Here is a 15,266-nt window from a genome sequence, read left to right as displayed (position 1 = left end):
GCATTCAGTTCCAGTTTGTCAACTCGTTCCTGTCACTCTTCTACATTGCCTTCTACCTCCAAGACATGGAGCAGCTTCGAGAGGCACGTACCAGCTTGTACTTTGCATTCTCTCGTCACTGCATTCTGCATATTAAGCTGTATTGGTAAATTACACTTCTGTTTGTTGTTACCAAAAACCATCTTCTTATTATGAAGGGCGTCTTGATAAGCCAGAAAAGACACGAAAATGCAACACAGGTTTTAAGTTTCTGTGCTAGTTCCTCGTGATATCACGAGGTTCAAACAGCGTCTTCTTGGAACTTGTTAATAGTTTAATAATATACAGTAGGGCTGTGAAACATCTAAGGATTTTAACCTGAGTACAGTCAAACCTCGTCACAACGAAGTCAAATTGGCCACAAAAATATGTTCGGTATATCTGACATTCATTATAAGGGACAGATTATAATGAATTATAAAAAATTGCAACCACGTTTATGCAAAAGAAATATAAGCGGGGTGCCTCCAACTGACCAGCATTTCCTGTGGATTTTGATCGTCAGTCGACACTGTGCGTGCTGCCATGATGCCACACATGAAGACAAAATTGGCATATTAATCCGCACCCTGATTTTACTGTTAAATTTTTATCATTCTTGATGTACGACACGTACGAGTGCTGTGCATTGCCATGAATATGCAACCGTAGGATCAGTGTTATCACACAGATTCGGCATGTTGGCTTGCCGACTGCGATTTAATCAGCCAAGCCTCTGGCCGAGACATGCGCCTGTGTCCAGTATGTGCCATTTCAAGTTGCTGTTACCGAATTTCCCCACCAACAAACTTATTGGATATGACAGGGACTGCATGTGAATCCGTGCTCCGCAAATATGGCCATCAGTCTAACCTGTGCATCTGATCTCCCACTTGATTGCGCTCTATCGCCAGTCAACATGACGGCAACTTTGCTCACGGCTGTCGTGTTTGTGGCATTCTGCACGTGGTTCCCATCTGGAATGTTGTGCAGTGTTCAACATAGAAGTTACTATTATTCTAGTGCTAGGGGCAGGCAGTTGTGCCGCAGAAGTCTGAACAATCATGCAAGTTCGAAAAATCAGGCGCCTGAAAAATCAGTCAGTGATTGTATTTGACATTTTTGTTACCAGAATATACGGTATTTTGAGGCACCTGCAAACACAAATTTTTTTTTGCTGTAACTGAGTTGGATACCACATTTTCAATTTCACTGTAGCAGTAAAATACCTCATTGAAATAAAGCATATTCAATAAAATTTTATATTTACTTTGTTATATATCTGTGTTTGTTATATCCATGTTCATTATATCGATGTTCAACTTTAATCAAAATTGTTTAATTGATTGATTGATAAATCTGATTGATTGATCTATGTGCATGATGTAAAAAAAATCTAAACTAGCAAGTGCATAAATCTTGACGCAAAATTAAATTGTGGTACAAATCGAAAATTGCCGTTAATGTTATGTCAGCGAGACTTTGCAGGTGTGGGCATATCAAGCATATCAAACTCATTACTCCACTCATTGCCTCACTACCCCCTCTTTACTAGGGGCATTTGAGGCAACAGACGAATGCATAAATAAATAATAAGTCCAGCTGCGAAGGCACAGATGCTTCTCAAAGTTCTCTGGCAGCCCCATCATATGACGGGTAAGCCTTCTTATTAACATGTTGCCGGGACTTTGCTTAATGCCTATGCTCTAGCACCTGCAGCTGAGACATGGAAGTGTAGCAGGCATTGGTGGCCTTTGTCCAGAGATACCCACAGAGATACCCTCCGCCTAGTCGAAATAGGGTAGCTCAATCTCTCTTTCCCTTCCTTGTTTTGCTGCGTCTACACATTGCGTTGTGCCAACAACGTATGCTCGTGCCATGCAAGCATGCATGTGAGGCTGCTGCAATGAGCTGCAAATGAAAAATTCGAAAAGGAAAGCAATGAAAAGCAAAATGATCTAAAACAACATATTAGCAGACATATGACGCAGTTTGTTACACTTATTAAGGATTGATCTTCTCATTTCTTTTATTTAATACTGAATCAAAATGAAGAGCAGTTTCACATAATTGCTGGCAAAAACATCAAACTATTTTTTGGTGCAAATGAAGCCACTACAAAAAGTCTCTCTAGCCTCCAGAATGTTGCAAGCAGTGTATGAAATGAAGCATACAGCGACTTCCAAACTCAACCTACTGACTTTTGGAAATATATTTTCTATAAGGATAGTCCTAACGTGCTCCTTTCTTCAGACTGAATTTTCCATAGCTAGTTCATGGTAATTCAAAATAGGGTAACTTGTTCTTGGGCTAGTTGGTTGATAGTTCATGAAGCCATCATAGCGTAAATAAAACAGACACAAGAAAGACGAGATTGAACACCACAAGCGCTACATAGGGAGCACGGTGTTCAGTCTTGTCTTGCTTGTATCTGTTTTATTTGCTATGTGATGGCTTAACCTGACCACAGCCACCTTCATGGCATGCGGCCATGAAGATGGCTAGAGTGTGTGTTGAATACCTGATTTTTTTTTCCCTTTCAATTTTGCATTCTCTGACATGCACATGGTTTGGGCTCGCCATTTTATGTCATTTCTTATTCTGGACTGCAGCAACTTGCAACACTTTTGATCACACGTCAAGTCCTCGGAAATATCAAGGAGAGTGTCATACCATTCTTGGTAGAGAGGCTGCACTTGGCTTGCCTCGAGTTGAGCAGCACTGAAGAATCTCCGTCAAGGTGCGCTTGCTTTCAGATGCCATAAAGTGAACGCCAAAGGGCCCCTCACCTGGGAGTGTATTCTGTAAGCGTCCACCTAGTGGACTGTCCATTTCAGTTGCTGCTGATTGGCTGGTGCTGAACCAGCAAGAAGGAAGCTAGTTGGGGGTACCAGATCTGGGCATTGCAAACAAATAAGTGCGGCTTGTAGATCGCGCGATGGAGATAGCGTCTGCAAAGTATGAAATGGATGCATGGCGTGAAATTGGTTAAAATTTGAAACAGAAGGTCGCATGCCCTTCCTCTTGAGGGAGCCACGCTTCGAGCAAAAGTGAAGGTGACATGTACAGATGCCTCTGTGCAAGACACATTGCTTGCGACGTCACTAACTGTGGCACATGACTTTGTTTAATCGTCCAATGCAGAAGGCGCCGTTGCCACTAAAATTATGCCACGTAGCAAAAAAAAAAACGAAGAGATGGGAAAAAAATGGGAGGCAGGATTTGTCACGTGAGCTAGACATAGTCCCTAAGCTCCACTATGGGAGAAGGCAGTGTAGGAAAGCCACTTGTGAATGCTAGTCAAGGCAAGAGGAGAAAGTGTCTCTGTTTACAGTGAAGCTTTCCTCCTGGCAGCATAGTAACAGGACAGTTTATTTATCCTGTTTCCTCCAACAATGAACTGATCTAGAAAATTGTTGTGCTAAAACACTCTATAGATGGTGCTTTACAGCTTCCAATGTATAATCAAAATTTACAACGTGGTTTTGTGAGAGGCGCTAAAAGAAATAGTGTCAATGAGGTACCATAGAGGGACAGAAAGCTGGAAAGATCAAAGCAGCTAACTCTGCCTGAGGAACCAGCTGGTCCAGTGACCCCGAGCTGATTAATACACATAACCTGTGCACATTTGCAAGGATTGACTGACAGGCTAGTTGGTTCAGTACCACAGAAAAAACAGTACTTCAAGATGGGACACAAAGGAGAAACCACACAAACACACTGCCCTGAGTGTGTGTGGTTCCTCTGTGTCCCATCTTGAAGCGCTGTTCTTTCTGTGCACATTGTAATAGAACAGACATTGGTGTGTGGATTGTTTGTGCACCAATCTTGTTTGTCAAAGTAACCTGAATATCATGAAATGTTTTTTTTTTACTTTGCGAACATTTTACTGAACTTTTTAATGCCACCCTGGAGTACCATCGTTTTAACTAGTTTGCCAGTTCTTGCCATTTTAGCTCTGCAAACCCCCTTCAAGAATGCCTTGCCTTGGAAGCTCCTATCTGAATACATGGGAGTAGAGCAATCGTTTTGTTCAGTGTTCACTGAACCAGTCATGTTGAGCTTTCTTGCATGTATAAAAAATCAGTTAAAATCCATCATTTCTTTTAAAAACGCACTGACTTAAAAACACTACACGAAGAAACGAGACGGAAACACAAGTTGACCAGACAAAGCACATTTCTATCTTGTGTTTCCATCTTGCTTCTTTGTGTAATGCTTTTAAGTTGGCGCATTCTTAAAAGAAATCAGAATGAACCAACTATCCCCATTTATTGCTCTGTTGACATTCAGATCTATCTACTGCTGGAAAAAAATTTTTGATCTAGGCCATCCATCTTTCTTTTTTCCTAAATTGCCAAAAAAATTTTCAGAAATATAGAACTTCGTGTTTATTAATTCAGCAATAAAACATGTCACAATTCTATAAGCTATATCTATTGAGACAGCTAAAGCATACAATATTTACACATTATACACCTTTCTGAATTATATTATCTGTGGGTAACACTTTTTCAAAAGATAGCGTTAACATTTTCACGTGAGCTGTAAACTAATGCATCATATTTGTCTGCTTTGGACAGTCTAGTAGATACAGTTTGCAGAATTTGGATATCTCTCTTTGGTACAGAGTTACAGATGCCAGAACAGATATCTGTTTGCTTGGCTCAGAGTTGGGTTGTAAACTTCTTTCTTCAATTCTTTTTTATTTATGTATTTACAAATCTCAGGCTTTTCTTTTTCCTTTTTTTTTAATGTTTGAGGCCTAAATCACAGTGTTGCTTCCAACAGTACAATAGAATTAAGCTTCGTTTAACTCTTTTGTTAATATGTCACTCCTTAGAAATCAATAAATTTTATTGAAAGCTTTTCTACCTGCTGTTAAACATTTCCTTTGGAATTATTCTACTAGCAACGTCTGAAAGGATAGCTGTACCATTTCTGGCAGATTAGGGAGTCGGAAAAAAGAGTCGCAGTTTCGCCCGAAAGGTGAAGCATCGATTACGATAGCAAATTAGTAGACAGTTATATGAAGTAAAAATAGTAGTTTCATTGGCCATATAAACTTCGAGACATTGGCTTACTAACTAAATTAAAAAGCATGGTGTCAGTGTGCACAGGTAAACATTAACGCATCACACTCGATGACTCCGGACACTCGCTGTCAAAATGCTGGCATGAGCAAGTGTGGCAGCAGCAGCGAGCAAAGTGACCTTCGTGCTGTCTATCGCTTCAGTGCAAACAGCGGCGAGAAAACAGCATGCACAAAGGTATGAGCCGTCTGCAGATCGCTTTCAAGATAGAGCGTGCGCCACCGCGCAAAGAACACAGTTGCTGGCAGAGTAGGAGCTGCCCCCCTCCCTCCCGCACTGCCTTTCCACTTTCCTCCATTTGGTGTGCAAGATTGAGCCACGATCATGAGCTGCCCTTGCGCCTGATCACGAAATATGCAGTTGCTGCCGGAGCTCAATGCCACCCTCCACTTCCCTCCCTGCCATTCCCCACGGCCTTTCGCGCGATGGAAAGTGGCGCGTTTGCTCTCAGCCTCACTCCCCCATGCATACCATGTTGAGCCATGGTTGTCAGCTCCCCTTGTGTGCTTTCACTCTCACATAAAGCATATGGCACGGTGATGGTGTTATCGCTCTTAGAACATCACAGCAACAACAAAAATGCACCTGGAGTGTCCGTATAATTGGTATCGCAATAATAAAGCTTCAGCTGGAGGTGTCGTCGAAGCTAGCATCCAATGGTCCTAGCACTTTCTCAATTAAACAACACAATATTCACGCTTTGGTAGATGTGGCAACATAATTTTTCAATGACAGCAGCAGTGAAGACACAGAAGCTTCTCTCGGGTTGTATAATTTTTTTATTTGATGTCTAGGCTGTTTTAATTATGTCTCAAACAATGGTAGATGCTCATGAGTGCGTGTTATTTATATAATTGTGTTCGACTAATATTGTCACAAATTTAAACATTCCAGAAATAGACAAGAGACTAAATGCAAGCACATTAAAAGCATTTATCCCAAGGAGAGATTCTAATGAATAAAAACAAACAGTAAAGTAACCTGACACACGACAAAGCCTATACACACACGAGAAACTCCCAAAACTAACTATCTGCATAAAAACCAAACTACATATTGGCTATATACTGTTAGTTCAGCTAGCCAAGTAACAAGTAGTCCCTAGGAATGGAATGTTGTGACCATCACCAGTTTGTGGTGGACGGTCATAACATTCACCTTCTGTGTGGTTCCGATGCATCATAGGCATTGACCTCTGTTACGAGTGATAAGATCATGGACCTCTGCCGTGACCAGTGTAGCACATGACCTGGTCTTGGCTAGTTGGGTGTTGTGCTGCTGATGTGGCCAGGTGATTGCCTCTGTGGCACGGCGATGTAGTCGGGGCTGAGGAGCTGGTGCTGTCGCCAGCCAACTCTCAGACATCTTCTTGCTGGTCCGTGGTCCCGAAAGTTGCTGCTTCCTGTCTCTAGAGATGTGTTGGCCCTGCTTCTCGTCTACGTCAGCAATGCCAGCTCATCTGCCTTTGCCTCCTCCCCCTTCAACTCCTCTCGCACTTCATGAGCTTCGCGCATCATGTGTCCAAAAGCTCCCTGTTTATTTGTTTGTTCCTTCAAATGCTCCCACTTCGTTTCTCCGACCAGTGTTGTTGTCATCTTCATATATTCATAGTCACTCTTTCGCACGTGTTTTGCCTGTCTCTCACGAGAAATATCAGGTACAACTTTATCTTCCCTCACCCTGTCAGCTGCTTTTACCCGTCAGCATATCGGCAGCATACGCACAAATTATTACGAGAAATTCTTCATGTCACTCCTTCCTGTCACTGGCGTGTGTAGTTTTCACTCACGTAGAGCACGCTGTCAATTTCAGACCAACCTTCGACGAAAGCTTGACTAGCAGTTTAATCTCTTACATTTTGAACGCCGCCTGTGCAAGCGCCCTTATTCATTACTGTACAATATGTGAAACACTCCTCATTGCTGCACAGCATTGTACAGGAACTGAACAAAGCATGTGGAGGCTCCAGTGCCAGTTGAACATGCATTAGACCACCTCGCTTGCCCAGAAAAGCTGATGGAATGCAGTTATCAAAAATGAGGAGGCTTCTGCACGCTTTCCTGGTCTGACAACAGTTGCTTCACGAGCCTATAAAATGCAGTAAATATGAACCAGGTGCCTGCTGTGATGAGTAAAACAAATGCTCCCTGTACAATAAGAACTTACTTGTTTTCACATTTTTGAAGCTACTGCTTCCCTGCATAGCACGGGCATCACTATATTTCTGCCAACAGATCTTCAAAATCTTTTTGCATCATTTGAATTACAAAAGTTGGGAACTCAAAGCCAGGTGCATATTTTGTATATCTTAGATTTTTTGTTTTAAAGTAGAAATTGTAACTTATTACTTTCATCCGTGTTCCTTGAGGTGCTTCCCTGAAGTTCCACATAAAAAAAAAAGTATGCATAGAAAGGCAGGGAGGTTAACCAGAGGCAGTAAGTCCACTTTTTGAGAAGTCTTAAGTTTTACACAAGATTTCTCAAAAAGTTTATGCACAATTATTACTGCTTTACAGTCATTCAAAATGCCTGTGATCAGACTATGTTTTCATGTATTGCAGTATATGTTGCGACTACTATGTCTTGAAAGAAAACATTAAAACATAAAAGCACCGAAAATTAGCACATTTCTAGTGATAATGTAAGAGCTTAATGCAATGAAATCGATTAAAATCGGTTCAGTGTTTGCCTTTCACACAGATATGTATGGGGAAGTCCGAGTTGAGTAGGCCCTAAGCTAAAGCCTCCTGTTAAAAGATAGTGCGAAATCAACTTTGCCATTAAGAACTTCCTTGTCCAATTAAAGTTAATGTCAAAAACAAAATTAAGCTAGCTCAAGGTGGGTATGGGATGGCTGTGAAGCTTCCTCCTCTGGAGCCATGAAACTCTCTTACGGTGAATGCATATACGACATCAGTGGCGTAGCCAGAAATTTCATTCGGGGAGGGGCTCACATTGCAGCTCGGCCTCCTCCTAAGAGGAAAAATTAGGTTGGATGCTCCTATCTAAATACACGTAGAAGGAAAATTCGTTTTTCTCGGCAACCACTGCACCAAATTTGATTATATTTGTTGCATTTAAAAGAAAAACTTAAATTCTAGTGCCTGTTTGTTTCGAATTTTCGATTTATGTCGTCAATATTTTATTGAAAAGTGGCACAAATCTACAACCCTACAACCTTTACTACAACCCCCGCCTAGAATCTCTCCCCGCCTCAACCACAGCTGTCCTATTGCGCACATTCAATGCCGTACATCTTCGATGAGGGATTCTTTTTTTCCTAATGCAATAGCGCTGTGGAACACTCTGCCCGAAAGTATTGTTTCTTCCGCCGACCGCACGACTTTCCGTGAGAAACTAACTATCTACTACACCTAGAATGGTTCGTCTCAAATGCATTTGCTTATTGACCCCTTTTATGTAAATAATTGATAATAACTCGTTCTCACGCATATGTTTTAATAGTATTTACTATATATTTTGTTGTATATTATGGTTTCTTTACACTGATTTTGATGTTACTACTGCTTGCTCGGTTCCCTCCTGAGCGTTGTTTCCGTTTCTATTCGTCGTCTATCTTTCCTTCCTCTTTTCCCTCTTTAGCGTGATGAGTTCCTCATACTTTGTTTGCCCCCGCCTTATGTAATGCCTCCGGGCCTTTAAGGCTTCAATAAATGAAATGAAATGAAAAAGTTTCAGAAAACGAAACAATTAAGTTTTTAAATCTGTAAATCTTCAATGAAAATTGATATCACAATTCCGTGAATTGCACATAATAGTATGTCTACAGCGGACAAAATTGATATGTTACACATGAGTCTCAAAAAAATTAAGTATTATGGAAATACGGCTTTTGCAGAACCCTTGTACATAACATAACCAATTCATGTAAGATACAAATAGACATATCCTATTTGTCCTCTTTGAATGGTGTAGTGGGTGCCGTGTACAGAACCGCGATATCTGTTCTTGATGCAGAGCTCTTAATTTGTAAACTTCGTCCTATTTTTTTTTTCGAAGTTTCAAATTTTTCAAAATATATTAAACAATGTTCCGGCCCTAAATCGAAATTCCGCTTCCAACAGACACTAGAATTTAACTTACTCTCTCAAATGCAACAAATTTCATTAAAAGTGATTCAGGAGTTATCTCAGAAAAGCGTTTCTGCGTTTTACATGTATCTGAATAGGCCGCGTCGGAGTTGCGCCCAAGCTAAGCTTCCTCTTAAATAATTTGCCTAGGGATCAAATACATGAATAATAACCTCATTGCCATTGCCAAAGATGCTGCAAACGAATTCTGGAACGCTACGCACTGTCAGTACAAGTAAAATACGTATTTTTTCATAAAATATTCTATTCGTATAATATTTATACGAATAAATATGCGCCAAAAATCGTGCCCAATGTAACTGATGTCAATGCTTCCATGTTTTTGTCTATTTAATAATAAAGAAAATATCACATGAACTTTAGAACTACATCAGTTCGAAATCAGCAAAGCAGTGCATGTCGCTAATATGAAAAATGTAAAGGCCATGAAATGAACAAGTTGAGGACAAATATGTTAATGAAACTTTGTCGTTCAAGGTCCTTGTTTACATCCTTGTACATTTGCAACGGCCAGTAAAAATCTCAATGACGCTGTCATTTGTTCCAATGTATTACGCAGAAACATCTATCACCGGTCGTGTATCGTGAGTAATTGCACTGAAATTATACTGGCAGCAGAGAGCACGTATCAGAAGCAGGAGTTCTGCAGAGTATACGAGGGCAAGTCAAATGAAAGTGAGCCAATGCAAATATATGACAAACGGGGTACTTTATTTAAAGTAGCCTCCATGAGCATTTAGACATTTAGACATTTCTCTCAATGACTAACGAGTCCCGTAATTCCCGTCTCATAAAGCTCCTTGGGTTGTTGCTTCAAAACATCTGCAACTGACTTTCACGTCATCGTCCGAGATGAATCTGGTTCCCATGAGCTGTTTTTTCGGTTGCCCCAAAATGTGGAAGTCGCAAGGCGACAGATCTGAGTTGTATGGCGGATATTGCAGCATTTCCCACTTGAACTTCGCCAGTTTTATATTAACCACATCAGCGACTTGGAGATGGGCATTGTCGTGGAACAAGATGAACCGATTCGTCAATTTTTCACGTAGTTTGCTCTTGACTGCGACACGCAAGCGATCCGGCATTTCACAGTATCGTAAACAAGTGATAGTCTCTCAAGATTCAGTAAATTCTATCAGTAATGGCCCCTGACGATCGAAAAATAAAAGTCAACAACACCTTTCCGGCTGAAATGGTGGCCTTTGCTTTCTTTGGGGCGTGGTGAATTCAAGTGTTTCCATTGTAAGCTTTGCCGTCGTGTTTCAGGCTCGTAGTAGTGGTACCATGGTTCGTCCTCGATCACACTTGCAGACAAGAAATCGTCACCCTTATTGAAATACCGGATTAGATGAGTAAAGGCAGCGCCGAACTTCTCCGTATTCTGGCGGAGATTAAAAATCTTGGGAATCCATTGTGCACACAAGAGCCGATAACCGAGATGTTCATGAATTATGGCGTCGACGGTGACGGTGAACCGAACCGTGACTGATGTTCACACGCTCTGCCTGTTCATCGATGCTTATCCTCCGTTCTTGTGTCATCAGCCCATCAACCTTTGAAATTTTGTTAGGGGTGATTGCATGATGGCTTTGTCCCAGTCTGGGATCGTCTTTGCAACTTTTACGTCCTTCTTTGAACCGTTTGTTCTAATGCTTCACAGTGGCCAATGAAATGCAATGTTCAATCTACACGGCAGCCATATGATGAGTAATTTCTTTTCGGGAAACATCTTCAGCTGTCAAAAAGCTCACGGCACCACGCTTCTCAACTTCTGGAGCGTCCATTACGTCATGCAACCATGTTCAACCAAGTTTGTGAGCGCATTAAAGAACATTTACGCTCACACCTGCGTGCCACTTTTGTAAATGAGAGATGCCTGTGTGCTACGCGCAGGCCTTGCAGATAATGAACAGAACCGTCATTGCGCGGGCTGGGTAGGCTCACTTTCATTTGACTCGCCCTCGTACATTAGAAATGCGAAGATACAATGGAATATACAAATGCTAAGATACAGCTTGATAAAGGGCAAAAATTTGCCACTGGAAACAAAGTTCACTGCACGTATACACAAAACCTCGCAACAAGATATCTAAACATAAGTATAAGTTTCCAATAAATCTACGTATCTAAGAAAAAGTCATGGTATATAATGGGTCAAACAAGGCAAATAAACATGTTGCGCAATCACAGATTCACAGAATCCTAGATCCCGCCCCAATTCCGTCCACTCCCCCCGATGTATCACGCGCGACGAAAGGCGCGGCGCGCTTGCTCCCCGCTTTTCTTCTTTGCGCACACAAGACTGAGCCACCATCATCGGCTCACCCATCCCCCCCCCCCCCCCCCACACACACACACACGCTTTCACTCACACATACAGCATGCGGCGCGCAGTCACGATGTTATCGCCCTTAGACTTTATGCGGAATATGAGGGCGACGGCTACGGCAGGAATGCGCCTAGAGTCTCCATATAACTGCTATCAAAATAATATAATGAGCATCCGGCAGCTGAAGCGTCCCATGGTCCATTACTTTCCGCAAAAGAAGTAACAAAATAGAACTTTCACCATGCGACAATTCGCTGCACCGCAACATTTTTTTTTCCTTTTGTGGGGCGGGGGAACGGTAACGAAAAAAAATACGCAAAGGAAAGTATGTTGGTGACAATCGAATGCCTACTTTGGGCATATAATGTGGCTATTAAAGGAATATCGAAGAAAACACGAGACGCTTGATTCACCAAGAACCGTGTGAATGCTACATTCGGTATCCTACACTGGCGAGACAAGACTTTCTGGAGAGGTTGCGCTCAAGCGAACGCGGTGCAATCCGTCGATTCCCCACATTGATGGCGGCGCGCGACCATTGTTTCTTTTTCTCGTCTGCTAGCTAGAAAGCATCCAAAAACTCTGCCAGGTGAAAATGCACTCAGCCAGAGAAAACCGAAAACGCACAGAAGTGCGCCGCGCGGTGGTCGGGGCAACACGAGAAAAACGCATGCGCTCTGGCTGGTTCTGGCAGCCCCCGGGTAGGGGAGCGAGAACAACAAAATTGAAGAGGCTCAACGTGGTCTTCGTGATTAAAAGTCAAAGTAGAAAAAATAAATATGAACGTAGTTACCTTGGCTGGCTTTAGTGTCTTCACTGGATGCTTTGGCGCAGGTGAAAAAAAATTGATATTTTTTATGTGACATGACGGCACGAATGAACCACCACGACGCTTCGTCTCATCAGACCTTGCTGCGGGCTTTGTCAACTTGTCTGATAGTGCGTTGATTTGGCTAGTCTCGTTGTACAGCCCGATGTGCGACTTTGGAAAAGTTAATGCACCTTTGGCGTCAAATATTTATGAGAACATTCAACTTACAAAGTTACGCAATTGAAAATCTAAAGCACACGTTTGAAAATGTCAATGCACCTTTCAGATCAAAAGTTTATGAGAATTTTATACCCATAAAGTTTCGGAATTGACATCCACGTGCTCCGTAGATTCCATGATAGAGTGTAGATTCCGCAGCCTCCGCGAGATGCCGCGGCGAGCCCGTTCGCCATCAAAACGTCCTTGAAACTTAGTGGTCAGATGGGGCTGCTTGCGTTATGTGACTCCCGGTGCATGGGCATTGCCGCGAAATCCAGCCCGAGTTCGCAATTTTTGCGGTGAGATGGCTTTTCGAGCTTGAAAAATACGTTCTAGACAAAATTCAGAATGATTTTCTGCGCTGGGGGTTGCTTTGGTCGGCGGTGCATGGACAGCGCGAAAAAATTTCGGGGGGGGGGGGGGCTGAAGCCCCATAAGCCTCCCCCCTGGCTACGCCCCTGTACAACATGTGCATCAAATGAAAGAATGCAAAAGTTGCTGTACATGCTGATTTTTTTATGTTTAATGTCTTGTACATTCTTCAAAAATCCCATTGAAAAATTTGTCATTTAGGCACTTTGCTTGTTTGATTTTTAGTGCAACACCTGAAGAAAGTCCAGCCACCAGCAGTGCATCAACACCCAAGTTAAGCCAGGGTGAAATAGAGTGTGCCATGTTCAAGGTGAGTGGAGTTGTTATCTCGAGAAAAATAAGGCACAAGGCAAAATATGGATTCCATCATGCACCGAATGCGGACATATTGAATGAAAACTCACTGAATGCTTTCATTATCTGCATTGATTCATTAGGAGCATGCATGAGCAGGTGTTAAAGACTGATTTTGCATGTTTTCTGTTCTTGATTGCAAGCAAGGTGTACATGCATGTAGGTATGCCTTTTTAAAATATTTTTTGCCTGTATACTCTTATGACAGCCATGAAAATGTATTTGTTTAGAAAACCTGTGTTTTTTTTTTGTCTTTTTAAGTACACATAACGCTCCTCTTCAGATGATGATGAATGATTAAATGTACAAATGCAGACCTTTAACTTCATGGTATGACATAAGTGGGGAAAAAGAAACATTGGTTGTGATAATACGAATGTCATTTCAAACATTAACAGTGACCTCGCATGCCAGCCTCTACAACGAAAGTTCACTGTGTGAGCAGCATGCACCAGGGGCGCTATAACGTAAAACTATTCCAAACTTTTCTATTCCAATTCTGCTATCAGCCCTCCGTGATTGGTCAAAAACTTTTTTCGACCACCCCCCTACTTCACCTGTCTGTCACGCGACATCACGAAAACCGCAATACCTCCCCATCTGATATGATGTGTACACACTGATTAGGCATGATTTGACAGAAAAAAGAAAAACAGTTATTTGTGATTCGACCCCTTTTCGCCATTAGCCCTCGGCTATTGGTAAAAAGTTTTCGGGCTGCACCCACTTCACCTGCCTGTCACGCGATGTCACAAAACCGCACAAACACACCACATCAAAGTGACGTGCACGCGATAAATATGCATTAATATGCCGAACAAAACTGAATTTTTTTCGGAATAGCCGCAGGCTGCTCCGTTCCGAAAGAAATAAAAGATGGCTGCCGCCGATCACAGAGAAGCTGGCTACTCGCACCTGCTGGAGAGCATGGGTGTATTTGCATATAATAAAACTTCTTGTGTTACCGTGTAACGTCTTCAAGCACTTTCGGCACGGTTACTACCTCATTCTGCTAACTCTTCTTTGCTGAGGGTCAGTTTTAGTGTCATTCTTAAGCTTCCATTGCATGCCGCCGCGATTTTCGACCAGCCACCACGAGCTAAGTAAGGGAAAGACGACCAATCGCAGACGCCGGCTCCACCCTCTTCATTCGGTTATCGATTTTCAGTGCACTGGCTCTGCCTCAGTGAATCCCTCTCCACTTGAGCGTTCACCTCGCCTCTTGTCAGCCAATTAGATACGACAAGCCGCTCAGTGTAGGCAATGTTATTCGTTTTTCAAGCAAACAAAAGTGACCTCCTATGAACAAGGAGAGCGTTTGATTGGTCTGTTCAGACAACCCTGCGGGTGACCGCCCGGTGCTTGCGTCGGTGGTTACGCAAATTTGACGTCAGGAAATTGGAATAGAAACATTTTGGAATAGTTGTACGTTTAAGGGCCCCAGGTGTTGCTTGCGGGGTACAGCTGGTCTTGACAAGTGTGCATTGCCATAGGTCTGTGTTGATATGGAAGCCTACCATGCTCACACACTCCACGGAAAGTGTCAGAGGCCAAGCTACTACTACTACTACTACTACTACTACTACTACTACTACTACTACTACTACTACTACTACTAGTAGTAGTAGCTAGCACTTCTAAAATTTTAATTCTTTTTGGAGACACGCTCGTGAACAGTCATCCAACGATACAAAACAATATATCTCTCTACTCAGTGGACACCGCCAACTTGTGCCAGATGTCGCAGGCACCTTTGCCGTACACTTCGGGTCTGTGTACAGTGAAGGGTATAGTAACGGAGTTAATGAGCTTCCAGTCCCCCTTCCCTGGATTCAAGTCTACCAGTCTCAGAGGAACTTGTCTTTATGAGCATCAAACGCTTAAAACCGTCTTTTTCGTGTGGTCCCGATGACATTCCACCCGCTTTGATTAGGACGTACAGGCCCTTCCTTGTTCCA

General features: G+C 42.4%; 1 protein-coding gene across 3 annotated transcripts in view; it reads left to right on the top strand.

Annotated features, from left to right (window-relative positions):
• The window catches only part of wwk (white walker), a 77,682-nt gene that overhangs the window by 41,070 nt on the left and 21,346 nt on the right, over window positions 1-15,266 (top strand). For all 3 annotated transcript variants that reach the window (XM_065438945.2, XM_065438943.2, XM_065438942.2), the window contains 3 exons: window positions 9-83; window positions 2,631-2,758; window positions 13,180-13,264. In XM_065438945.2, coding sequence (XP_065295017.1) covers window positions 9-83; window positions 2,631-2,758; window positions 13,180-13,264 — 288 coding nt within the window. The remainder of the gene's footprint in view (window positions 1-8; window positions 84-2,630; window positions 2,759-13,179; window positions 13,265-15,266) is intronic.

Source organism: Dermacentor albipictus, chromosome 1 (assembly GCF_038994185.2).
Source record: "Dermacentor albipictus isolate Rhodes 1998 colony chromosome 1, USDA_Dalb.pri_finalv2, whole genome shotgun sequence".
Classification (NCBI taxonomy): domain Eukaryota; kingdom Metazoa; phylum Arthropoda; class Arachnida; order Ixodida; family Ixodidae; genus Dermacentor; species Dermacentor albipictus.
This window is presented reverse-complemented; position numbering and strand designations above follow the sequence as displayed.